Below are 26172 nucleotides of genomic sequence, written 5' to 3' on the forward strand. Positions count from 1 at the left end.
GTTGGTGAGTTGTGGGCCTCACTAAAGACTTGCATTATTATGTTGTTGTCTCTGAAGCTGCTGCATGAAGCCAATATGGTCCAAAGTGATTCTGTAATTCTTCTAGATATCTACAGAATATAATACAAGCTCACATGCTGTCCATTACTCAGAGCAGGTTCTCTAGCTACGCCTTATTCGAAGACACACTGGCGTCATTCAGCAGTCGGACCTCGCGTCTGGCCTAGAGAAGCTCCTCCTCGATAGCAGCAAACAAAAACGCCCCAGACCCTCTAGCATCATTCTCGACGAGCGGGATACTCGTGTAGTACTGCGCGAACACTCATTAGCAACATTCCCAACAGCCAAGTCAGGCACAGAAGCGAAAAGCGAATAACTTACCTCAAAGCTCGCATTCGAGTTCAGACTCCCAACCTGCACCGTCCCCAAGAAACTAATCGTCCCGTTCCCGTCCTCCCTCACGAACTCATCCACCAACAACTCATACGCCTTCAGCCCGACCGCTTTATACCTCTCCTCCAGCAACCCGTCCCTCACGCCGCGCAACAGCCCATACGCAAACATGGCCGTCGCGCTCGCCTCAATGTAATTCCCCTTACGTGTCTCGTACCCCTCGTTCATGATCAACCACCACCCGCCCCCGGCGTCCTGGCTGCGTTCCAGCCCGTCCGCTAACGTCACCAAGTACCCCAGCAGCCGCGCATACCCGGGTAGACTGGTCGGGTACACCTGCAGCGTGTCGATGAGCGCCATGAAGTACCATCCCACCGCGCGGTTCCACACCAGCGGGCTCGCGCCGGTGACGGGATCCGCCCACACGGCATCCTTCGCCTCGTCGTACCCGTGCACGAGGAGGTTGCTCGTGTGGTTGCGGCAGTGCTCCTCAATCAGGTCGAACTGCAGCGCAATCTCCTCCCACGCGGTGACATTCTCCCTCTCAAACAGGCTGACGTACGTCGCGTAGAACGTGTCCGCCATGTATATCCCGTCCAGCCACATCTGGTCCTCGTAGATGGGCGCGCGGTGCCAGAACCCGCCGCTCGGAGTGCGCGGCCAGCGGTTCAACTGCTGCCGCAGCCCGTCCGCCGCGGTCTTGAGCTTCGCGTCGCCGGAGCGCTGGTAGAAGTACAGCAGGTTGTTGCCAATCCGGATGTCGTCGAGGGAGTACCACTCCGGGTCCCAGCCGTCGAGCGTACCGTCCGCGCTGACGAGCGACGAGACCTTGGCCTCGGCGGCTTTGAGAAGGGGCGAGGTCGGGGAGATGTGGGCGCCCGCGCGGGCGATGCCTTCCCAGAGGACGGCGGGGCCGTAGCCTGCGTCGATGGGGGTTTGGCGGTCGATGAAGGAGGAGGCGAGCCATTCCGAGTAGGCGCGGGCTGCGTTGGTGAGGGCGAGGCTGCTCGTGAGAGCGAGGATGGAGAGGGAAGTACGCATCGTGTGAGAGGTGAGGACCAACTCCGGGAATGGGTTAACGGGAGAGAGTAGACAAGCCGCCGCTGATAATCAAGCCAAAGACGGTGGAGAAGGAGAATGGAAGTCTCATATTAATACCGTGGCAATACCCTCGTTATCTTGCCCTCGGTGAGCCGCCATTCGGCCGGGTTCATGGGCTGGAATGGCATAGCCTACTCCAAAGCCGTGCTGTTCTTGTGTGCAACTACATATCAATAATGAAGGCGTAATCGATCCACTCCCAATTCGCCATGTCAATGGAGGAAATTCTTTCTCTTGCAGAATTGCATGCGCTGGATGCTGGTAATCGCGGGGGATTGAGCGCGTGCCAAGACGGTGAAATAGGGCCTGGGTAGCATTGGTCCTGTTTGGGGTAAAGATGGTCGACGTTCGTGCCGAAATTGTCCCTCTCGCTCGAAAAGTGACGGCATTGGAAAAGTGTCTTTGCGCCATGCGAGAATTCTATATCATCCGTTGAGGTAACGACGTAGACGTGAAGGACAGGCAGAACGCCTTTGATCAACTTGGATCCTCACGCTGTCGCCATGTGCCAGCCCCTTGTTCGCCAAGCCAGTCGCCGCGTGGCCGGAAGTGATACCCCGGTAGCACCGGCTCGCTGGATGAATGCAGCCCACGCGGCCGATCTTCCAAAGGAATCGTCGACTGCCCTCATTGTGGAAGATTTCTGTCAGGGAGACATCATAGGCGAAGACAACGGGACAAGCGAGCACTAGAGTAATGTTCGGTAAACTGTCATCCACATCCCATCAATTAAATAAGATATATAGTATGGAAGTCCGTTGAGATATGTAGTCTCAACTTAGGGACTTGTTTTCTTCGTGATGCGAACGGCTTCCGCCATACAAAAGGGGTATCATATGCCGCACCATTCCACTTAAACAACGTTTCCGCGCACCTGCTTCACCTTCTTGACGTTGATGTCTCTCCACATGGCGACGGAGCCAAGTGCACCAACCAACAGGCACACACTGGTGATGAGCATGATGCGCTGCGAGTCGCCGTAAGCACGCTGGATTCCGATGCGCTCAGGAGATCCGACAGGATAGCCGAGCTGCGAGTAGATATCTCCGTAGATCTGGTCAACAGGAGTTCCTGCGGGCGTGTACTTCGCAATATTCTTCTTGAAGGTTCCGGTCCAAATGGCTGATGCGACGGTGTATCCAACCGTGGAGCCAATGCTGCCAAACAGATCGAGAACGGCGAAGATGACTGCCACATGCTGATGGTCGGAGGGAGAAAGCATGGCCATCTCTCCGCAAATGACGGAAGGGCCACCCGCAAAAGCAACAACTGAATAAGTTAGTAAGATAAGATGCTTGCGACGCAACGGGCAACTTACAGATCTGGGTCATGATAACGTATCCAATGTCCTTGTCCGGCTGACGGAAATAGATCATGAGGCCAACACCAAGCATCATAAGAGGGATGCAGAAGAAGAGAGCGAATGGCTTGAAACGACCGGTCTTGTAGATCAAGCCAGAAATGATCAGGGAGAAACCGCAGGATCCGGTGCGGTAGATGTTGCCGATGTAGGTAGACTGTGAGACAGAGGTGTTCCAGACGACCATAAGCATGGAGGTGAAGTAAGAACCCCAAACAGCCGAGTTGAAGAACAGGAAGACAAACATCAATCCGCCGAAGAAGACGGTTCGGTCCATCAGCAGGGAGAAAGGAATGAAGGTGACTGGGGCCCAGAACTTCTCATAGACAGCAAAGAGAATGATCAGGAGGAAACCGATGATGATGAAAGAGATGATCATGGGGGAGCGCCAGCCGTCGGCCTGGTAGGAGTACAAGCTGAATGGCAGGAGGAAAAGAGCCATGCCGGTAGCAAGAATGAGGATGCCCAAAGCATCCACCTCAATGAGGAACGCCTTGACTTTGGCAAGAGAGATGTTTTTGATGGCGCCGCGGTCCTGAATGACGCCCTGCTTGATAGCCTTGCGTTGGTTCCAGAGAAAGAGACCGACCAGAGGGCAAATCACGACGGGTGCAACGATGGACCAGATGCCCAGACCCCAGCGCCAGCCAATACCGCCCTCCTTGAGAAGACTCTCGGTAATCGGCCCAGCGGCCCAAGTCAGGAAGATGTAAGGCGACGTGGCAAATGACAGCATAAGGGCTCTGCTCTTCAGCGTTGAGGTATCGGCGATGAAAATGGTGATGCAGTAGCTGAGGCCCTGGGCTCTGTGATGTGCAAGTTAGCCGCTGATTCGGCTGATGGAAAGATGGTATCTTACCCTGTGGAGTAGAAGACCTGTGCGGCGGCATAAGTCTGGACATTGTTGCATGCCGCCATCATGATGAAACCGAGCATCCAGCATACAAGCATCAAGGAGAGACCTTGAGGACGGCCCCAGGTGTCGAGAATCTTGGCCAAGGGCAGCTTGATGAGGCCAGCGATCAGAGTTGACATGATGCTCGTTGCTGCTGTCAGAGAGTGCAGCGAGAAGCTGCTGGTGACGAAAGGCGTCAACACACGGATGGAAACTTCCTGGATGGCGGTGACGACGTAGAAGAGCCAGATGCTGAATGGATTGTTAGTAATAGGTTACCAAGAGCCTCCACTCGAGCTACTCACAAGACGTAGGCAATGATCAGGTCACGCTTCGTCCAGACGGCCGTCATACCCTCAACCTTGGCAACACCAGCTTGAACATCTTTGCCCACGAGGTCCTCCTCGCTGGACTTCTCGGCTGTGTTTCTCAGCGACTTTTCATCGCCGGCCGGCAGGGGCTCGGCTGGCTCAACGGCCACCTGCTCCTCGGCGGGAGCCTTCTTGGAGAACAAGCCCATTATCGCTGTGTTGTCTAATCGATTGGTTGTCTAATCGGAAGCCGGCTTCGTTTGATGGTAAAATGTGCGAGGACCAGGCTCAGCGGCGCAGTAGAGCAACAAGGAGCCCCGTTTCTTGCTGTCGTGGGAAGGGATGCAGCTGAGAGAGACACAGGCTGCCCGATGGAGGGCAGCGCGGCAAGCTGTTTATATACAGCATGGTACGGGACCCTCCGGCAAGCCCATGCAAGGACATCGGCTCGGCGATGCGATGTTGAAGGTTGATCTTGACGGATGTCAACGCTAAGGCAGAGGCGAGAGCCACCCACACCTCCACCACGCCCAGGACTAGCACCAACAGGCTCGTGTGCCTGGATGTCCAGCTCTCGCCCGCGCAAAAGAACCGTCTGGCGGTTTTGGGTGGTGGGGAAGGGTCCACGGGATGGCTAGGATCAGCGGTGGCAGACGGACGGTTCTGGGTTGTGGTAAGCAAGCCAGACCACGCCGGTGTTCCACTCTGACGACTCGGGCTGCAGTGGTGCCATTCATTGTCTTCTGGTACGGACGGCCGCAGCATTACGAAATCAAGTCAAGGGAGATGGACTTGACCGGTCCAGGTCGTTGGGCGCGTTCCGACGGAGTGGAGAGACATGTCGCAGGCGGCAGTCGATGTACAAGGAAGCCCTCCGAGAGCATGAGATTCTTGGAGGATGCTTCGGATGGACAGCTGAAGAGTGGAAAGAGGTTCTAGTTGCTTGGCGTTGCAATGGTGAATCGTGCGTGCAGATGCGTGAAGGGTGGAAGCCTGCCGTTAGGAGCCGATGCGCCGAAAGAAGCCCTAGCTGCAGCTCGGTTACCAGTGTCGGGTCACTCGTTGGTGGCATCGATCCGTGGCCTCACATGTCAGATTGGTCAGAAAAGAGCTCGCTGCCACTTGTCTCGGGCGTTGGCGAGTGGATTGCTGTAAGAAGCTGGCCTGATTCGAGCTCAGGGGATCGCCGGTTCATGTGGCCTTGGCTACCCTTTCCCAGCCTTAAGCTATGGACGATGATTCTGTGGCGAGAGACGGAGGATGACCAGGTGTTGACGCCCTCTGGTCGCAAGATGTTTGCATTCCTGACGCAGCCGAAGCCATTCGAGTAGTCTCGAAATCGTCAAGCCTCGCTCAAGATGTCCCTAGCAGAGGCGGCCGACCGGACGGAGCCATCGCCCTCAACGGCGGAGCTTGCTGGACAGAAGTTCTTTCGAGTTGCGGGTCTTTGCGAGGATCCGGAGTCCGAAAGTACCCCAGCCGAGGCACCAAATAAAGACAGAAAAAAGCTTGACTTGAAGGTTGACCAGGGTTTAGTGGAGGAGGGAAATGCGACGTGAACTTGGCCGGGCACGAGAGGCCACAGTTCATGGCGACTGCCAATTGGCAGGTGAGGGGGGGGCAGGTCGTGCTTGCCATTTGGAAAATGGAAGCTGCCTTCCCAGAACAAGCAGAACATCGGGAAGGAAGGATCGAACTGGAAAACTGGAAGGAGCGATCAGTGGTGAACGCACCCCACCCACTCTTGCAGGGAAGGAGGTCCCCCAACGGCGGCCATTGGTTGGTCCATCGCCTTTAGTGTCACTTTAGGCGGTGGGGCCGTTCCAATGGCGCTGATGCAAAATTTTTATCTGATTCGGCCCCGCTTTTAGCAATCTTATCAGATCATCAGGCTCGCTGACTGGCCGACACCATCCGCCACTTCCACCTCGCCTCTCTGTGATTCCATCTCGAATCTCAATCGTTCATCCATCCCGATCCCCAGACCCAGGAAAGGCCCCCACGAAGACCGCTTTTCTACGAGTGTCTTCCGCGTGCCGAGCAGCGTTACACTGGCGCCAAGTACATATCTGCATACGAAGTCACTGCTACCAGAGAATCGTGGACATCATGGACTCAAGGACAACGTCGCAGCTTTTGGCATTGATAATGGAAAACCCATTCGACAGCCGTACTGACTCCGAATAGTTCCGCATGCCACGGCGCCAACATGCCAATAAGGCCGAAAACCGGGCTTGATCGAAACCTCACCCGATTTCAGCCCTTCATACGCGCTTGCTGTGCTGTGCCGCAAGACCATCCACGGATGTCTCGTGAGCCCTGCATACCATTCTAGTCGGGCGGCAGTCGGAGCAAGGTTCATGCACCGGCGTCGGTGCCTTACAGAAAGCGTCTCTCAGCCTTTTGAGGATATTCTCATGCCCTGTCTTCACCTTAGATCGTGGCGATGTCTCGGAAGTCATGCGTACTGGAACCAGAAGAAGGGAGTCATGCCGTTTAGCCGTCACGTCAGCGTCCCTTGTCGATCTAGACGCCTCCTCCCACCGGCGAGAGAGCACTAATCCAGATCACTGGGCCAAGCGCAAGCGGGCTTTCGAAGTCAATCAAGTTGCCGCTGGACCTACGATGGAAAAGGCCTTTCCATGAAGCGCGATTGCCGATCCAGCAGGAGCGCTACCCGGGGACTTGACAGTGTCTCGGGACCCAATTCCCGACAGCTTGATTGCAGGTTCCAGCGCGGACCGTATTGGGAGCCAGACCACGGCAGTGCCACGCGACGATGCGCGGATCGTCAACCCACAATGATCCAAGCTGGCGATGCCAAGAGGTTGGCAGCTTGCCAACCCGAAGTCAAAGCAGTCTTTCAAAGTGGCGCCACGGTGCCCCGGATCCCATCGCAAGGCCTTTTGCGACTTTGCTTCAGGCTACATAACATGCAGCCTTCAGCTTTGAGGCCAACCCGTACCCATCGCCGGAGATGATGGCCACCGAGCAACGGAGACGGTCCACCAACAAGACCGATGCGACTATTCAAATGAAAGGAGTCACAGCACCAATCCTTCAAGTGGTTTTGAATGCCAAACAACCCAAGACTGTCCCATTTCCCGTGTCAACCTCGCCCCAGGAAATTCTTGCCCCAACAGGAAACGACTGCATACAAGACTACCTCCACCGACATCGGCCCACCATCAAGGGTGTCGTGGGGGCCTCCAACCTAGCTTACCACGCTGGAAATAATCTGACAACAGACAATGCGTCCTGTAGGCTGCCCAGGCCAACGCGCGGAGCATTTGCGGACCCATCCGCAGAAAGAGCATCTTTTAACGACACCTCTTCTCGCGCAAGGTGGCACGCGAATACCAAAGATCTTTCCAGACAACTGAAGACTATAAGATGCCCGGAGTCGCGCCCACATCACGCGTTGTTTGAGATGGGCTTTCCCCTCATTTGTATCAACTACAGCATCCTGCCGTCCATAGACCCGTGTTAGTGGCGGCCGCCCGTGGAAGCTAAGCGCTACGCTGGACGTTTGTCGAAACATATGCTGTTTTACGCGAGAGTGTGGCCAACCTCGCGTTCGCCTGCCCCCAAGACAGCCGTACATCTCATCCAACACGAAAGAATTTGTCATGGTTTTCTTCCAGTTGTGTTGACCCATTGATGGAATGTTTACTACTTTGAGAGCCTGGACCGGTTCACACCCACTGCCACTGAGGGAGTGCTATCTATGCTATCTATCGGCCCGAGCTCCACAATACAGTAATTTGCGGCATGTCTGGACACTCAACCCACGCTTTCGAGCGATGAAGTGATCGGAGTCTTGACCTAATGAACGAGAATATGAAAGAGAATACCGTTGGGCCTGAAAATGGTCATGATGGCCGGCCTCCCTCGCATCACCTGCTTGCAAACCTCGTCCTCGTCCCCTACTTTGGTTAGCCCCGTTCGAGAGACTCTCAGAAAGGAGCCTTCACCCCGTAACCTGTATATTGTCGGACTCGATTCCAATGATTGCCAGTACCGTCTCATCTTGCTCCACGGTTCCGAGGGTCTCCGTCAATACAAGCATATTGAAGAAAGCGAGTCTGGTGGATCTTCTCTGTACTGTAGCGGTATTCAGGCACAGCGTCTGAGGTCCCGTCAACAGGATCTGATACACCAATGATCTTCAGCTTTGAATTAGAGGATAACCTATCCCAAGATGCGATCACCGACCACAGGAAGGTGACGATGCCCCTCGTCTCCATCGTGGCTCTGCAAAAGGCCAATACATTGGGCCCAGCCGCAGCGCCATGGACGCGTCGAGGCAGGGGCCATGCCAAACATTTGACTTGCCCTAGTGCAGGACAGACCTGAAGAACTTTGAAGAGCATGATGTAGCGACTTAGACCCGCACATGCAGTCAACCTTACGACCCAGAACGCCTATGTTCCTGCGTCCACCTCGGCGTCCACCACGGACGCCTCAGCAGCTTCTTCGCTTCTCTCAGGCTATGCGCTGTTTTAATGTGCTGCACAAACAGTGATGCCTCTTGAGTCCCTCCTTGCGCGAGGGAAACTTCTTCATAAACTTCTTCTCATGAACCTTTCTATACTCTGCTCTGGGGGAGCTGGGCTGCATACGAGTAGAAGAAGGGCGCGGTTCGCATCGCGCTCAACCCCTGTGTTGACGCGACTGGACACCCTGGATCGCTCCGCTCCGGACCCGGGCAATCTTCGGTGACGGAACTGTTGTTCGCGCCGAAGGAGGCGGGGTTTTTCAAAACTCCATTGTCCATCGTTCACATCAACTCGTGCATCACCACCATCGTGTCGCGATGAACACAGAAGAATCCATGACAACGTGAAAGTCCGGCTCAAATTATGCTCTAAGCTTGAAGCCTAAATATTCTTTGTAAGCGACCTAGGCACAGGAGCTTTGAAAACCGTCAGGTACAGCAAGGAGGGGTCCGCTCTGGGTATCTATAGTACAGAACTCCTAAGGTATTCAGTGAGGAATGAGCACTGGCGAGAGGGCTCGAGGGCGCCCGAGAGAATAGAATAGGCCGAAAACAAGAAGTAGCCAAGCTCTCGAGAAAATGTGAGGGCTATCTCTAAGCCTGTGTATCAGGCGCCGTAAAAGGATGTGGGGGCTCCGAAAACTGCTGCATATCGTTCGCTCAAGAGGTCGGGACGTCGGGGGGTGTCTCACGGCGATTCCGTTCATCTGCCAGAATTGAACGTGAACTTCTTGGCCACGAGGTGTACCAAGCATGATTTCCGTACGAGCGGAACTTCCATCAAAAAAAGCCTCCCTCGCTTCTAAAGAACTTTGCATATGCCCTTTCGCAACCTACTCCTTTTGCCTTTCAGCGAGAGTACACGGATTACTCCGTGTACTCATCAGAATGGTGTTGAAGTGGAAACGACTTCCACATTCAGGCATAATTGCCTCCATTGATGAGCTGCTAAAGAAGCACAACCCCGCGGGCTTCGTCAATCGGGTGATTTTGAATCCCGCGATGACGACGAATATATCTGCCGACATCCGAGTAATACGACCGCTCCTCCTCTTGTTCGTGCAGCTGATCATGGAAGAGTAGTCCGAGAGCGAGGTCAGGGCAATAATTCCGAGATTTGAGAGGTTTTGGTGAACCATGGACGCAACTGACTATTGGTGCCCGCAGAGCACATTGGAAGTCAATTCGTACTGTTGACGTATACTTCCTTGGTTGATAAACAACATGCAATCCATTCTGCTCGCTACTATAATACATCCTATAGCAGAAAGCATCGATTTCCAAAGTCAACGGCTGAAGGCCTTGGGTATACAGAGTTTGGCCCTGAACGGTGCTTACTGAGACCAAAGCTTAAATATCGTGGTTCTCGAGGATTTCTTGGTCCCTTTGTCCGCAACTCTAAATCCGCACTCCAATTTTGCCTTTCGAGATATTATCAATCATCAGTAAGCTAGCCAAGTCTTCTTACCTTGCATTCCGTTCCGCCTTACTCGCCCTATGAGGGGTTAAAAGATGGTAGTTTTGATCTAACAGTTTGTCGGGGCACACTATCTCACGGAGACGGCCGCGCGCACTGCCAGGGCAGGCAACTCCAACGTCTAATGTAGTGAGTGATCACGGGCGCGCCTGAGATGAACTGCCGGCAATGGAAATCATGAGCCAGGCATCGCTAGCTTGTGTTCAGGCGGGATACGCGTAAAGCTTCGTCTGCGTGGATAGAAATTCGGATGGCATCTTCTTCTCCATTTCTGGCGAATTTGGCATGCGTAGACATAACTCTCGACATCGATCCATTTCGGGGAATGATCCTTATGTCTTTGCTGAAGACAAAGCCAATCACATGGTATGTAGGTGGGAATAGCACAAAAACAAAATAGCATTGAAGAGAAACCCAAAGAGCATGGGTCGTGGGCTTTGTGCTTGACCTTCTAGCCTTTGGCTGGCTATGCGGGCTGATTGCAAAGAGGTAAATAGCAGTTGAGTGACCGCCGCAGAGCGCCGAAGGGCTAACAGACCGACAGCATCTGTGTTGAATATTTTAAGCATCTTCTAAGCAGCTTGCAGAATAACTGGGGTGATCATCAGCCTTCCACGTTCTTTGAAACTGGTACGAAGAGCCTCAAGAGATAACACAAGAACCCCTTCATCAAGATGCTTGTCTCGAATATCTTCTTCCTGATCATCGTTGGTCCGACTATAGCGGCGCCAGTAGCCCGCTTGCGGGACGAGGCAAGGCTGGTCACAGCAGGAGCACCTCCAGCACCCTCAAAAGGGATGACCGGAAAGGTCCCGGCCGTAGCTGTAACGACAAAGCCGCAGCAGGAGCAGGAGCCCAATATTCCCGAGGCCCCCGAAGCTCCTGATAACTTCGATGCTCCTTATACCATCGATCCTCTGCCATATCACAACCCTACCCCCGAAGTCGCGAACTATCCCAACGGTGCGAACTATCCCAACGGTGCGAACTACCCCGACGCCGCGAATCATCCCGATGCCGTGAGCTATCCTGACACCGCCAACTACCCCGATGTCGCGAGCTATCCTGGCCCAAACAACGAAGTCAATCCACCGCCCCTGAGACGTCGACGAGTCCTACCCCTAGCTCCACGAAGAGACCCGAAACAACACGCCGCTAACGTGGAGGCAATCAACGACCGGAAGGCCTTCCACGCATCTCGCGTTGAGAAGTGGAACTACACTTGGGGCCATTACCCAGTTACCAGGCAAAAGGGACAGCCTGTGCAGCCAGGCACGCCGGGCACGGGAGGAGGCCACCATGTCAAATCTTGCCCGGCAAATAAGGACTATTCCAAGTGTATCACGCATTGAAATACAGGGCTTGTTCAGCTTAGTATATGAGAGCTAAGCCTTGCGCTGCGAAAGTTTAGCGGACGTGTAAGACTGATCTAATTGAAGGAAAATGGATGTTCTGTCACTCACTGCACATTTTTGTAGACACTCAAGTAGCTTCCGAGGTGTAGCTTAGTGTGTGTCACCTGTATGAGCTGCCCCCTCTGTCTCCTTATTTGCAAAGAGGCCTGAAAGAATAGTTCTAAGAGCTGCCTATCCGTCACTGTCGAGTATGCTCCCCAGCCTGGAGCCTAACTCAAAGTCCTCAGAAAGTACTAGTAATGGAAGTAACATTCGATCAGTCACACCTGGATGGACGATTGTGTGCAGTAACACAGGTCGCAAAAGGATATCTGCTCGATGCGCTTAGAAGCACGTTGCAAGGACCCTCGGATATTGTTCTATGATCATGTCTTACGGATCCTAAAGCGTCCAGCTTTTTGCCCCCCGCCTAACGGATTCACGTACAAGAGGGGTTTTCCCCATCAAGATCGACTTCGTTCGCTACGTAGTAGTCATCAATGATCCGTTCATTCTCCTTATTATTTCTGTAACAAGCCAACTCCCCCCTATAGATAGGGCTGGGTTCAGTCCGAAGCTCAGCTGCACTATTGTTGCGCGAGGCGAGTAACCGTCTTGCATGTCAATGAGCAACATTTTGAAATTAGGCATGGAGTTCACATTCGTCTTACAACTGCCTCAGCTCCTCCCTGCCCGGGCTGTTCCGCAGTATTGAGTGCGGAACAGCCCGGGCATACGAGGTCAAGGGCATCCCTGAGATTTTTGTCTGTTCCAATTGGTTGCCCTTACCTTCCATCGCCTAATAGGCAAAGAGAAAGTTTACACTAAGCGAGCCGGATACATTAACAGGCCAGTCCCTGGAAATTACGGATACATCCTGCTGCTTTTTCCTCATTGAACTCCTCTCTTGGGATCTGAAACGATAACTGCAGCTTTGGACAACTTCGCTAAGACGCACATGCACCGAAAGCCTACAATTTCTTTCCCAATTCCGCGCAATATCTTATGTGAGAGTGAAGAAGACGCTACCTAGAGTGAATTAATGACCATAGTGTTATAGTTAGCTTTCTAACAGTAGGGTCTACTAATAAAAGCTAGGGATTAATACGTTCTAACAGTACACTAGGTTATAGTCTAAGTTAAAGGTCGTAAGCTATAGTAAATTAAGTCTTTAGAAACTAAAGTAATTAGTCTTAAGTTTAATAAGTAATTTATAATAAAAGTAAGCTAAGAGTATTCTAAAGATAAATACTAAGTTAATTACTAAAAAACTATAGAAGTTTAACTATAAACTAAGTTTAAGGTTATACTATATATAAGTTTTATATAGTATCTTCTATAGTAACTATATAAGATATCTATACTATTTAATATATCCTATAAATAGTTAAGATAATAGATATATTTAATATATCTATTTTTATTTTATATCTATATTACCTCTAAAGTTATATAACTTATACTATAGTTCTTCTTTCTCTAATAGTTCTTAGTTATATCTATATTACTATTTATATATATTTTATATTAGCTATTAAGATCTTAAGTAAGGTTATTCTAATATATTATACTTAATAAGTTATAATATTAAGTCCCCTCTTTAAAAGTTTTATTCTTAAAACTTAATATAAGTAAGTTATTAGTCTTAAGTTAGGGATCTATTAATTATACTTCCTATTTTACTTATAATATTAATACTATATTAAGTTATATCTAAAAATAAAAAGCTATATTATTACTTAATAGTTATCTACTAAGAGCTAGTAGTTAGAGGAGACTAAAGAGTTTATAAAAAGGTGTATATTACTTAGGAGGAAGTTATCCTCTTAAGCGTCCTTAAATTATAAACTTATGAGGTTTATACTAGTTATATAACCTACTCTTTTAGTAAAACTTACTAAGGGGACTATATAAAGTAGAAAATATATTATGAGATAAATTATTATATACCCCCTTAGCTATAAGAATAGCTAAAAGTACTTTATATATATATAAAAATATTTATAAACTAAAAATATTATATAAAGATTAATTATATATATAAAATTAGAAGCCCCCTCTTAAGAAAGAATAGCTTAAAAGCTTACTCTTTATAGTATTATTAAAAAAACCTTAATAAATATCCTTAATTTATAATATATTTAGTTAGCTTTATAAATATATAAAATATACTAACTTATATACTTTATATTTATAAATAAAAGTAGTTAACTAACTAAAAAGTAAATAAAATAGAAGATTTTTCTTAAGGTATATATAAAACTTTTCTTTCTTTTATATAACTTTTTATATTTTTATAAAATCTTATTTTCTATTTATAATATTATAATAACTTTTCTTAAGGATTATATATCTTTTCTAAATCTACTTAAGAGTTATTTTCTATTTTATAAGCTATTACTATTATATTATTTTATAATACTATATATATATATTATCTTTAGATATAAGCTAAGTAAGCTATAATAATAAGAGAATAAGCTATTTAAGTTACTAATAATATTTATAAATTACTTAATAAGCTTAATAAGTATTTTATTTTTCCTTTTTATTATTATTACTAATAAGCTTCTTTATAGCTCTTAATACTTATAATAAAACTTATAGAGATTTACTTTAAGAGGTTTATATTTATAACTATCTTTATAAATACCCTCTTAAAACTATTTTTAATAATCTTATTAATAGTTATACTTATATTACTAATAAGCTTATTTATTAAGAACTTACTAATAAGAATCCTATTTTTAAAGATCTAATTCTTAAGAAGTTTATTCTTAAGAGTTCTACTTTTAAAAAGTTTTTAACTAAAGATCTTATTCTTAAAGCTATTCTTATTATTAATAGTAAGTTTAATTTTAATTAGATCTCTTATAAAAACTTATAAACTATCTTAGATCTTTAGTGTTATAAGGGTTTAAGTATTAACTTCCCTCTTTTTTATAAGTATAAATATATTCTAAAGTACTTCTTTTTTAATAAAGATAAAGTAGTTATTCTTTATAAAAATAATATTATTAAAAAAAGCTTAAGTTTATAAAAAGTATACTTCTTTTTTTCTTTTTATAAGATTATTTATTAATTTATCTCTAGAACTAGCTTTATATACTCCTTCTAAGCTTTAAAATTACTAAAATAATAATAATAATATATTTCTTTTATTTTAGAAATAAAAAAGTAAGTTTAACTTTCCTTTTTTATATACTTATAAATTAATTATTCTTAAGTATTATATTTACTTAAGAGGGAAAAAATAGCTATAACTATAAAATTAATAAACTAAATAAAGTAAAATACTTTAGGTATATTATAAGTAATAGTTATAATAATAATTATATATATTATTATTATTCTTTAAATTTTAGTTATTATAACTTATATTTTAAGAGCTATTATAGTAAATATATAATTATCCTTCTTAAAATTACTATAGAAGTTAATAAACTAAATACTACTATTTATAAAATAAAGGTTACTTATATTACTATTAAAGTTAAAAAAGCTTAAAGTATAAGTTTTTATTTTATAAGTTTTTTATTTTACTTATAAATATATAGCGTTTTTTTAAAGCTTATAATACTTAGAGATCTATATAGAATAAATATAAAAATAGCTATCTTACTTCTTAGTACTATAAAACTTCTAAGGTTTATAATTAGTTTATTACTTAAGAAATAGCTACTACTTAGAAGTATTATAAAGTTATTAAAGAGGAGAAAAAGAAAACTCCTTAAATAAAGAAAACTTAAAAGAGATTTACTTCTTATAAGAGTATTTATTCTTAAAAACTTTAAAGTTCTACTCTATTTAAAATTAAATAAAAGCTTCTAAGTAAAGTGTTTTTTAAATTACTTACTTTTTTAGTTCTTTATTATATTACTCCTCTTTTTATAGCTATTTTTTATACTATTTAGTCTTATAAATATTATAATTTTTAGCTAAGTTAAATCTATTAGATTAATTCTTCTAAAAATAATAATATTACTCTTAAGTTATTATCTTAAATCTATTAATAAACTTATAAAAATAAATATATTTTAAAAAGTAATAATTATCTTATAAATATTTCTCTAGCTATTATTTTAACTTAATAAGTTATTTCTATTAAATATCCTTAAGAATAGCTTATTTCTTATAAACTTATTATTAAAAAGCTTTATATTAGTTTATTTAATATAACTTTCTTTACTACTCTTTAGAAGATCTATACTTTTTATAAACTTATTTATACTTTAATCTCTATTATTATTAATAATTTTCTTTTTAAATTATACCTTTTAACTTTAATTACTTTATAAACTAAAACTATCTTATTTATTTCTTAAAATAAAAATTCTATTACTTCTATTTAAAGTATTACTTTAGCTTATATTTATTTAAAAGAAGTAGTTTATTATTAGTTTACTTATATATTATAATCTATTTTTAATTATTATAATTATTCTAAGAGAGACTTTTTAGATATTTATAATAAGATTAAAGTATTATTAAGAAATAGTAAGATTTCTACTTATAAATAAGCTACTATAGTTAAAAACTTAGAGAATTTCTTTAATATTAAATAGTTCTCTAATATAGATCTTTTCTATACTATTTATAAGTTTAATAACTTATATTAAGCTCTTAAATATATTAGTTTTTATAATAGTTTTAATATTTAGTAGATAACTTATTTTACTTAAAGTTTTATAAAGTTTTTAATTTTATAAGAGATTCTTTAGGTTTTATAAGTAGTTTTCTTTTAAGTTTTATATATAATAAGAGAAACCTTATTTTACTTTATAATTCTTATAAATATATTATAATTATATATATTATATCTATAAGATTTAAAAGTAAGTAAAAATATTTAAACTTTACTTATAAGAGATTTTTTATAAATCTATTTATAGATATCTTATTTATTAATATATAAGTTATTTAAAAGTTTCTTTTTTAATACTTCTATTTTAACTATATATTATAGATATTAATATACCTTAAGTAAGTACTTATTCTCTCTCTATTACTTATAATAAGTCTAATTATTTACTAATTATTATAGTAAATATTCTATATATTACTAAGCTTAAGTTTAATATCTTTAAATAACTTTTAGAAAGCTACTATCTTTTTTACTATTTTTATTAAGTTTAAGAGTTTTACTTTAGTAGTTAATATTATAACTATTATTTATTTAGTTACTTTTTATTAGATTAATCCTTTAAATAGTATTATAAAGTATTTTTATAAAGATTAATATATTACTTTATTATCTATAAATAAAATATCTATAGCTATAAGTAAGATCTAAGTACTTATAAACTTACCCCTTAAAATATTAAAGTAAATTATAAAATATTAAGTCCTATATAGGTATTATATAATATATTTTATAGTAGCTAAATATTTTTAAAATAGATTTATAAGGAATTAAGATAAAAGTATTACTATAAATATAATATCTACTTTTATAAATATAGCTATATAGAGTATTAATCTAACTATTTCTTAAAAAGTCTTAACTTCTTATAGTATTATTTATCCTTTATTTTTCTTAAGTTCTATTTAAAATAGAGAGGTTAATAAGTAAGTAATATTTTATAAATTAAACTTCTAAGTAACTTTCTTAATATATAAATTATAAACTAAAAAGATTTTTTAAGCTTTTTAATTCTTTATAACTTTTACTCTTAAGTATTATTTAATATCTCTTTATTCTTTAATCTTATATTCTTTTTTAATTTTATTAATAACTTTATAAGTTTTATCCTTATTATCTTTATAAAATAAAATAAGAAAATTATTAATATAAAATATAACTATAACCTTTTAGTTAAAGTTTTAAAAGAAATAGAAATCCTTTTTTAAACTTTATAAACTAAATCTCTTAAAAGTAGAGCTAAATTCTTTATACTATAAGAGTAATATATCTTAAAACTTATATAAAGCTTTATTTAGCTTAATAATATATCTAATAAGAGAATCTAAGTGTTTTATAAGTTCCTTAATACTTTAAAGTATCTTATAAATAACTAAATCTCCTCTTTTTAGTATTTTTATATTTAAAAACATATTAATAATATTATATTAATATACTTTATAGTTAAATTATATAGTAATTACTATTATAACTTAAAAAGTTTAAAAAATAAGTATTATAATATAAATACTCTTAAGATCTTTTAGTTAAAAATCCTCTCTTATAATAATCTAAGTTTTTATATTTATAAGATATCTATTTATATTTAGTTTATAAGTAAAAACCTATTTTAAAAAGAGAAATTTTAAATATACTCTTAAGTAGTTTAAAATCCTCTATATCTTAAAGTTAATAATTTTCTTAAGCTCTTTATAGTATATAGTAATAAATAACTTTTAGATCTACTTAAAAAGTTTTTTAATCTTTTTTTAAATCCTTAGAAATAATAATAACTAAATATAATATATCTTATTAGATTATAATAAAGGATTAAGAAGAGGTTTTAAAACTAATTCTTTATAAATATTATCTCTTAAAGGTTTAGTTAATTTAGTTTTTATTATCTTATAAAATATATAGTAAAATTTTTTATTTTCCTTAATAACTTTCTATTTTTTTAGTATAAAGGATATAAAGAAGTTATTTTATTCTTATTTATTAGATATTAAGTTTTTATTTTCTATATTAATAATATTATTAATATAAGTTATAAAAATACTTTTAAGTTTACTTTAAAAACTACTCTCTTTATAAAAATAAGTCTAAGTATAAGTTTTCTTTATATATAAACGCTTTTTCTTTAGCTTAGAGGTTTCTTTTTATATATCTCTAAAGTTAAACTAATCTTTAAAAAGAAGTAAATTCTTATAAAAACTATTTATATCTATTAGTTTAAAGTTTCTTATATTTTTTAATAAGAACTTTATTCTATTAGTTAATTTTAGATTTTCTTAAGATTTTAAAATATTAATAGTAATATTACTCTTAAAACCTCTATTATTTAAAAGTTTTAAAGTTTATTTAGGAAGGTTATTCTTAAATATCTAACTAATAAGTTTTAAGGACTACTTAGGAGTAAAAAAGCTATATTAAGCTATTTTAGGTATAATCTTCTTATTTTCTATATTTTATAGTAATTATTATATTATAATTCCTTTATTAATTATAAGATTATTCTTATTTAGAATATTAAAGTTTATAAATATATTAGAGGTTAAAAGTAATTCCTCTATCTTTTTAACTATAGTTTTTATAACTATTAGTTTTAATCTTTCTTTAGTATCTTTCTTTAAAAAGAACTTATTTTTATTAAAAGTAATATTTTATAAAATAATTACTCTCTTAAGTATTAAAATTTAAATTCTATAGAGATTATATATATTAAGTATATACTTTATAAAATATTTAATATAGCTATATAAAACTATTTTAAACTCTCTTCTCTCTATCTCTCTTTCTCTTTCTTTTTTAAAAATATATACTTTATAACTATAAGTATATATCTCTTTTTAGTAAAATTAAATTTTAAAGTTTTATAATATATTATAAACTAGTATTTATATATTAAGATATCTCTTAAACTATTCCTCTTTAACTTTATTAAAAGACTTTTAGTTTATTAATATATAAGGACTTATATTATATAGGAAGATACCTATAAGTATTAATTTATTTTATAGCTTAAGTAGAAGTCCTATTAAGTTTAGTATTTATATACTTTATATAATTACTTCTTTTCTTATTTTCTCTCCCCTATTAATTAGTTTTTTTATATAAAAAGGGGGAAGCTTAATATTAATATTATTTTCTTAAGTTTATTATTAGTATTTAGTTATTTTTTAGATTATAATAATAGATCTATTAATATCTTATTTTATTTTATATATAAAGAGTTCTTTCTATTTAAAAACTTAATTCTTAAAGGTTTATAGTATTTAGAAGACTTTATAGTAAGTTTTATTTCTAAGGTAAAACTTAAAAAGCTTTCTTATATATTTATTCTTAATTATAAGAAGTTATAAAGCTCCTAAATAAGCTTCTAAGTAGTTAAATAGATCTTAAGAGATATATTAATAAGGATATTTACTTTTAGATTTAGATAATCTTTATAAAATAACTTATTATAAATAAGCTATAGAATAATCTTTATATTTTAGATAAATTAGTTTCTTAATCCTTACTTTCTAAGTATTTTAAACTAAATATTTAAGAACTTTCTATTTAAAATATTTAGTTTATAAGTACTAAAAATAAATATTATCTTTCTTTATAAGTTTAAAATTATAAAAAGGTTACTCTTAAGAAGTTATAGCTATTAGTTAAATAATATTTATAACTCTTAAGTAGTTTATATTAAAATAGATTTATAATAAAAATAAAGTAAAGTAATTAAAAATAAGTTTATATTTAAAAAATAAGATATTATTAATATATATAAGCGTTTAAAGTAAAGTTTTAGCTTCTCTATAGTAGATCTTATTAGTATATCTATTTAATTAAATATTAGTACTTTTAAGAGAGGATTTTAAGATAATATTAGTTTTAAAACCCTTAATATAGAAAATATTCTTAAGAGTAAGATCTTCTATTTATTTTCTACTAAGTTTATAAAGAGCTTTATAAAAAACCTTTATACTTATTCTATAAACTATTAAAACTTAATTTCTTATAGTAACTTTTTTAGGTTTTTTAAGTAGTTTATAATCTTATAAATAGTTTATATTATTAATAATATAGTTTAAAGCTATAGTATTATAAACTATAGAGAGCTATAAAAAGCTATTATTTTCTCTATTTATATTAAAAATAGATCTAAATCCCTCTCTAAGTATCTTAGGAATAAATAAGTCTATATATAGTAGTATAACTATAATAGTAACTAAGTTATTAAAATATAATATATTTTTAGTAGTATATCTTTTTACTCTTATAATATTTTTTAGCTTAAGCTATCTTTTATTTATAAAATTATTATAGATTAGTTTCTATTTCTTTAAGAATACCTTAATCTTAATATTATTCTAAATTTCTATAATAACTTTTAGAGCTAGCTAGTAAGATATTTTACTAATTAATATAAATTTAATTCTTATATAATCTTTAAGAGACTAAGTATATTATAAAGATTATTTTTTACTAATAAATTCCTAATATAAGTATTCCTTAACTTTTTTAAAAGTATCTTTAAACTCCTAAAACTTCTTATCTTTAAACTTTAATTTTTTAGATTTAGATCCTCTTAAAGTTAAGTTTAATACTTATAAGTTATTAGATCTACTACTAATTATTATAAATACCTTATTAATTTTAAGTTTCTTCTAATAAAAGTTTAATTAGATAATTCTTATAAGGATTTTATTATAATCTTTTAGTTTAAGAAAAAGTTAAGATAATTCCTTATAAGTAATAAAATCTTAGATTATTTATTATACTTAATTAGGAGTAATTTAAACCTTAATAACTTATAAGAAGTGCTTAACTATAAGGGCTTCTTAGATATCTAAAATCCTATAAATTAATATTTAGTAGTAATAATTAATCTATTAGTTATAGAAGTCTTTTAAACTAATATTTAAATAAGTAGCTTTATAAAGGATATTAAAGTAATTCTTCTTTATTATAGTTTAAGTAGTTAAGTTACTCTTTATAAGCTTACCCTTAAGTAATTTAACTACTATTTAAAGAGAAAATAATTTATTACTCTTATTATCTAAAGTAGTTTAGCTTATAGGTTTTTATAAGTATATAAATACTAAAATAAGATTTATACTATTACTTAACTTAGAAGTATTTAAAGTATATAACTTAAGTAAAAGTAGTACTTTATATCTTAGAATAAGTTTAAATAAAATATAATTCTTATTAAATTTATTTAAGATCTAAAGCTTAATAATACTTATAAGTTTTTTATTAATACTTATAAAAAGTTAGTTCTAAATATATCTTAAGAGCTAATTTTTAATTTTCTAGTTATTTTAAATATTAGCTTTTAAAATAAATTATTACTTAATAAATATTTTATATCTAACTTAAAAGAGGGGATCTTTAATTATAATAAGTAATAGCTTAATTAACTTAAGAAGAAGTTAAGAATATATAAATATAAAAGAATATAGAAGTATAAGAGAATATAGAAGTATAAAAGCTTATATAAATATAAAAGTAATAAAAACTTATAAAACTTCTTTTTTACTAACTTCTTATTATTATTAAGAATTAGCTACTTTTACTTATTTTTTTTTTTAAGTTTTATCTACTTCCTATTTCTTAAGATCTTTATTATAAATATTTTATTTCTCTTTATTAAACTAAGTAATATAATCTTTAAAAAAAGAGATATTTATTCTATTAATATTTCTAAAAATAAATATATTAAGCTTATTAGGATTAACTAAATCCTAAATATTATATATAATATATATAACTTTAAAATAGTTAAACTAAACTAGTTAGTTTTTATAAATCTTTAACTTAACTTAATTACTTTTAAAATAAAAGTTTATTTTAGAAACTTTTCTAGATAAATAAGATATTTTATAAAGTATAATAAGTAGTTATATATAAGTAGAAGTATAGAAAAAGAAGAGAGAGTTTTACTTACTCTATAAGATATTTTAATAGTAATAAAGAAGTAAAATTAAAGTTCTAATAAGTTAAGCTTATAACTATTAAGAGTTAGTAGTTAGAGGAGACTAAAAAGTTTATAAAAAGGTATATATTATTTAAGAGGAAGTTATCCTCTTAAGTTTTTTTAAATTATAAGCTTATAAAGCTTATACTAGTTATATAACTTGCTTTTTTAATAAGGCTTACTAAGGGAGCTATATAAAGCAGAAGATATATTATAAGATAAATCGTTATATTATCTTACTAAAAAAATAATTAAAAAGAATTCTTTATTTTCTATTATTCTTTAGTATTCTATTATTATATCTATTTACTTATTTTATAAATATTATAGTTTTTTATTATATAAGGTTTCTCTTTTAAATTCTTCTTATTATACTAAATATATCTATAATAATAAATCCTACTATAACTTCTAAGATCTTTCTATATAATAACTCTAGTATATTAAGGATTAATACTTAAAACTTAAGAATACTTTAGAATAAACTAAAAAGGAGTATTATATTTTAAATACTAAAATTAAGTATCTTTATAAATAGAAAAAAATATAGTTTAAGAAAATAATATATATAGTATATTATAATATTAATAGTATAGAGGAGCTAGAGTAAATAGAATAAGAGGAGGTAGAAATAAAGTAATATTAATAAGAAAAAGTATATCCTTTTTCTATTAGTTCTAACTATCTTCTTATAGATTTTATTAAAAATTAAGATATAGTTTATTTTAATATAGTTCTATCTCTTTCTTTATTAGCTAAATTTAAGTTACTTAACTTTATTCTAATTATTAAGAAATAAAGTTCTCTAAAAATATCCTTAAGAAGTAGTTTTTAATTAGCTTCTAATATCTTTAAATAAATAAATAGTTTCTTTTATTATAGTTAATCTACTTTAATAAGTAGTTTAATAAAGTAATATAAATATCTAATTTACTTATACTTAATATTCTTTTAAGCTAATATAATAAATATTAATATAGCTTTTTATTCTTAATATTATTACTAATAAATTATAAGTTCTTTTATTATATTAGTGATATTTTTAGCTAGTTCCTATATATTATCTTTATATCTATATTCTTTCTATTTAATAAAATATTAATATCCTTTTAATTTCTTAAAATAATTAATAATTTATTTAACTTTATATTCTAATATATTATTTTCTATAATAATAATATTATTAATCTATAATCTATATAATATTAGTTTAAAAAGTAAGATATAGAATACTAAGTAATACTTTATAATTTCTAAGAATCTAAATTTATAGTTAATTAGTAAAATTACTTATAAAATTTTAAAAAGTTTAAGTTTCTTATAGTTAAGTTTATTATTTAGTTATTTTATTTTAATATTTCGCTATATAAAGTAAGTACTATCTCCCTCTTTTAAAATTAGTCCTTTAATCTTTTATTTATTACTAAATTTTATTATCCTTTATTATATAAATTTAAGTTATTTATATATATTTTCTTAGATATCCTTAATTTATTATATAGAAGTAATAGCTTTAATTATTACTAAATTTAGTTATAATTCTCTATAAATAATAAATTTAAATTTATAGTTAAGATAAAAAGGGGATTCTTTAATACTTTCTCTAATTATATTATTATAAGTAAACTAAGCTATTAATAGTAATATAACCTAATTATTTTAGTTATAATTAATATAAATATAAAGATATATTTTAAAGATTTAATTAATTTATTTTATTTATTTATTAGTTTATAAGTAAAATATAGTAAATATTACTTATTTAATACTAAGTTATAATATAATTAATTTTTAAAATTTAAAAATAAATATTTTATCTCTATTTAATATAATTTCTTTAAGTATTTTATAATTAGTAATAATATATTTAAGAAATAAATAAGTATATTCTTTAGTATTACTTAATTCTTTATATAAGATAAAGTAGGTATACTTTATAAATTAGTTTATAATAATAAAAATACTATTAAAGTATACTCTTATAAGAGGTTCTTAAGACTTTAATAACTTAATAATAAAGTTAAGTAATATAGATTACTAAGTAATTTATAGTATAAATAAAAGTTTTAGTATACTATAAAGTTAATATTAAATAGGTTTACTTTTAAAGTAAACTTTATAGTTCTTAATTACTTTTACTATATATTCTCTAATAACTTTTTCTCTATATTATTATTATAGTTATTTCTAGGTTTTTATAATTCTTTAATAACTATATATAAGTTAAATATAAAACTCTATAATTATTTTATTATTTAATTTACTAAATAAACTAATCTTAAATTATTTAGCTATTATTAAGAATTTAGTTATTAGTATTAAGTCTCTATTATTATTTCTTTTAAGAATTACTTAAGTTTCTTTAAGTATTAAAACGTTATAGTTTAGTTATTAGCTAAAAGTATTAGTTCTATTATTATTTAATCCTTTTTAATAAATAATTTAAAAGTTAAACTTAGAAAGGAATTCTAATTATTTAACTTATTATTTATTTAATACTTTAAAAATAATAAAATATAAGAAGTTCTTATAGTTTAAGTATATAAATACTTTATAAACTATTCTTAAGAGTTTAAGTCTTTATTCCTTAAAAGCTTTAATTATTATTATAAGTTCTTTATTATAGATTTAATAGTTAAGCTTAAATTTATAGAGTTTTTAAGAGAAAAAAGTATATAAATATAGTTTTTTTTTTAAATCTTATTATAATAACTATACTTTAAAAGTATAGTTTAAGAAGTTTAATTCTATTTTAAACTATTTAATAAAGTTTAATATTATTAAAATTAGTTTACTACTAATAAGATTTTTAATTTTCTAAAAAACTATTTATTAAAGTTTTTCTTATATAAAAGGGGTATTTTTATAGCTAAAGTTAGTAAAAACTATATTAATCTTATTATAACTTTTAATAAATTTTTAGTAAAAGTTAATAAAACTTAGGAATCTTTAAACTTCTTTAAAGTTTTTAAGTTCTAGCTATTCTTTAATAGCTTTAATCTTATTCTTTAATATTTAAACTTCTCTAAGAGTAATAGTAAATCTAAGATATTCTACTTTCTAAATATAGAATTTACTTTTTTTAAATTCTACTAAAAGCTTAGTTTCCTAAAAAGTTTATAAAATATAATAAATATCCTCTTTATATTTCTTTAGTATTAATAAGAATATAAAAATATTATCTAAATAGATAACTATATAAATATTAATATATTTATATAAAACTAAATTAATTATATTTTAGAATATTATAAGAGTGTTAATAAGATTAAAAAGTATAATAAAGTATTTAAAATATCTTTTTTAAATCTTAAAAACTATTTTTTATTCTTCTTTTTATTTTATTCTAATTAAATTATAAGCTTTTTTAAAGTTAAAAACTATAAACTAATTAGTTTTATAGAGAAGTTTCTTTATTTTATTAATAAGTAATAATAAGTAGTAATTCTTAATTATTATTTTATTAAGTATATAATAATTAATATATAGTTATAATTTTCTATTTTTCTTTAGTATAAATAAGATTAAGCTTTTTATTAATAATATTAAAAGTTTAATATATCTTTTTTTAAGATTTTCTTTAAAGTATTTATTTAAAATTTCTATTTCTATTAAATTAAAACTATAGATTTTATTAAATTATAATTTTTTTCCTTTTTTAAGAGGGATTTTATAATTAAAGTTTATATATTTAAGTAGTTTAGTTTCTAATTTAACTATAAAAAGTGTTTTATAAATTCTATATTTTTTTAAAATAAATAGAAATAAATTATTCTTAAGATCCTCTATTATTAATTATTATAATATAACTTCTTTTACTTTAAAGTAGTAAATATACTATTTTACTATTTCTTATTATATTAGTTTATTTAAAGCTTACTTTCTATAAAGCTACTTAGTAACTAAACTATTATAATCTTACTAAAGTTAGTTTTTATTTTAATCTATTTATAAGTTATTTATTTATAGCTAGAGTAATCTTAGTATTATATTATATATCTTTATATTAATAATATTAAATTAGATTTTTTCTTTTTAATTTAAGTAATTTATTTTAAGGGGTATAATCTTATTATAAATAGTACCTCTTTTATACTTAAATTCTTCTCTCTCTACTATATATAAGAAATATAGTTATTTTTTTCCTCTTT

General features: G+C 33.8%; 2 protein-coding genes across 2 annotated transcripts; both read right to left on the minus strand.

Moving 5' to 3' along the window:
• Positions 1–223: 223 nt before the first annotated feature.
• Positions 224–1434, minus strand: yteR-0 (Unsaturated rhamnogalacturonyl hydrolase YteR; the record flags this gene model as incomplete). Its single annotated transcript, XM_036642366.1, has 2 exons — positions 224–310; positions 382–1434. 2 exons carry the CDS (start codon positions 1432–1434, stop codon positions 224–226), a joined length of 1140 nt encoding a protein of 379 aa, XP_036491817.1.
• A 913-nt stretch (positions 1435–2347) lies between these two features.
• On the minus strand, positions 2348–4269 carry MFS2-0 (MFS siderochrome iron transporter 1; the record flags this gene model as incomplete). The annotated part of the gene is made up of 4 exons (XM_036642367.1): positions 2348–2763; positions 2813–3660; positions 3714–4001; positions 4055–4269. 4 exons carry the CDS (start codon positions 4267–4269, stop codon positions 2348–2350), a joined length of 1767 nt encoding a protein of 588 aa, XP_036491814.1.
• Positions 4270–26172: the final 21903 nt, after the last annotated feature.

Source organism: Colletotrichum siamense, assembly GCF_013390195.1.
Source record: "Colletotrichum siamense strain Cg363 chromosome Unknown KSG_Cg363_contig07, whole genome shotgun sequence".
Taxonomy (NCBI): domain Eukaryota; kingdom Fungi; phylum Ascomycota; class Sordariomycetes; order Glomerellales; family Glomerellaceae; genus Colletotrichum; species Colletotrichum siamense.